Source organism: Sinocyclocheilus grahami, unplaced genomic scaffold, assembly GCF_001515645.1.
Source record: "Sinocyclocheilus grahami isolate Dianchi unplaced genomic scaffold, SAMN03320097.WGS_v1.1 scaffold3564.1, whole genome shotgun sequence".
Taxonomy (NCBI): Eukaryota; Metazoa; Chordata; class Actinopteri; order Cypriniformes; family Cyprinidae; genus Sinocyclocheilus; species Sinocyclocheilus grahami.
In genome coordinates this window covers 8,308-10,071 of record NW_015508668.1, presented here as the reverse complement: position 1 = coordinate 10,071, position 1,764 = coordinate 8,308, and the positions used below count along the sequence as shown (strand labels likewise).

At 37.9% G+C, this 1,764-nt stretch overlaps 1 protein-coding gene across 1 annotated transcript in view; it reads left to right on the top strand.

Moving 5' to 3' along the window:
* Positions 1 to 392: 392 nt before the first annotated feature.
* The window catches only part of LOC107576351 (mitogen-activated protein kinase 8B-like), a 3,038-nt gene continuing 1,666 nt past the window's right edge, over positions 393 to 1,764 (top strand). Inside the window, exons 1-3 of the mRNA XM_016262547.1 lie at positions 393 to 670; positions 1,236 to 1,360; positions 1,518 to 1,581. Coding sequence (XP_016118033.1) covers positions 475 to 670; positions 1,236 to 1,360; positions 1,518 to 1,581 — 385 coding nt within the window. The 5' untranslated portion in view covers positions 393 to 474. The remainder of the gene's footprint in view (positions 671 to 1,235; positions 1,361 to 1,517; positions 1,582 to 1,764) is intronic.

Here is a 1,764-nt window from a genome sequence, read left to right as displayed (position 1 = left end):
AAATAAATTACATTTTACAGACAGTATATTCACATAGAAAACAGTTATTTTAAATTATTGTAATATTTCAGTTTTTACTGTATTTATGATCAATATATAATAAATGCAGCCTTATTGAGCAGAAGAGACTCCTTTCAAAAACTAATTTAATTAAACATTTTAAATATATGTAAAAAATATACACATATTTATATTAAAATTATTAATAACACTTTAAAAATGTAATTATTTGAAAATTTAAAGATTTAGATAATTTTAGATAACATTTCACACACACACTTGTGTTAATATAACATTTTCACTTTCAGTGGCGAAAGTGAGTGGAGTAACGATGCTGAAAAAGACTTGACTTAAGCAAGAGGTAAAATTAAAGAGGTAAACTGCTTAATTAAAGCTAATAATTAAAGCTCAAAGTGAAACATTCTATATATGTGACTTGGCAGTCAGGTAAGAGACTCAGTAGTTTTCCTTAGCATGTCATCTGAAGACATCGACCAGTGGAACAAGGTGATCGAGCAGCTGGGCACACCGTCTCAGGAGTTCATGCTGAAGCTCAACCAGTCCGTGAGGACCTACGTGGAGAACCGGCCCCGCTATGCTGGATACAGCTTTGAGAAGCTCTTCCCAGACGTGCTCTTCCCTGCAGACTCCGACCACAACAAACTGAAAGGTGAGGGAGACGTCTTTAACATTTAGACCTGCCATAAAGCGCTCTGTTGTTTTATAGTGCTCTGTTACTCTGTAGATATTGATTTTTGTAGCCTGCTATTAGAAATGGAAAGTTCTGATTGGATGAGCCATGTTCAAAGATGCAATAAACTACCAAGAGTTAGGCTAATGATGTGTGTTTTGCTTGAATACCCAGCCCTAAGTGTATGCAGTGTTTAGTATATCTTCTTGCTACTCCATAGTTTGCAGCTCTAAACTATTGGCTATATAGAAAAATTCCTGTTTCAAAATGAAATATGTCGACACGGGAAACTGTGCTTATCAAGCCAATGCATGCGATCTTTAACCATTGTAAAATTACTTTAATCCATGACTTACTAATGACTCGTTGCTTTATTTAAAGATGCCTTCAGTTCACAATTCAATTTGGCTTCTCCAGACGCACACTGTTGTTTGTTTCGCTTCATTAAACTCTCATCAAGTCGCAGTAATCCAAGAACGGCATGATTGTCCATGGCGAATTTCCTCTCAATTCAGGTCCTGATTTAAATGCAATTATTTTGCAGCGAGTCAAGCGCGAGAGTTGTTATCCAAAATGCTGGTAATAGATGCGTCTAAACGAATCTCGGTGGACGAGGCCCTCCAGCACCCCTACATCAACGTGTGGTACGACCCGTCAGAAGTGGAAGCGGTGAGTGCTTCAGTGTTCATTATTGGTGCTGGTTCAGAGTCCAGATGGGAGCTTGCGCTGCATGAGCTCTCCAGAGAGAAGGACTGATGGAGCACCTGACGTCTTCTTTTCTTTCCTCTGTGCCGTATCTGATTGACATTTATCTGCTCGGTTTCAGCCGCCACCGGTGATCACGGATAAACAGCTTGATGAGAGAGAACACACAGTGGAAGAGTGGAAAGGTGCGCTTTTTATTTTAAATCATTGATTGTCATAAAATCATAATATTTAGTCTGTGGTGAGTTAAAGGTATGACCAAAATTAATTAGCTAATTTCAATAATGACTAATTTAATATCAAGCTAACTGTATATATCACAATATGTGTGTGTCTGTGTGTGTGTCTGTGTGTGTGTCTGTGTGTGT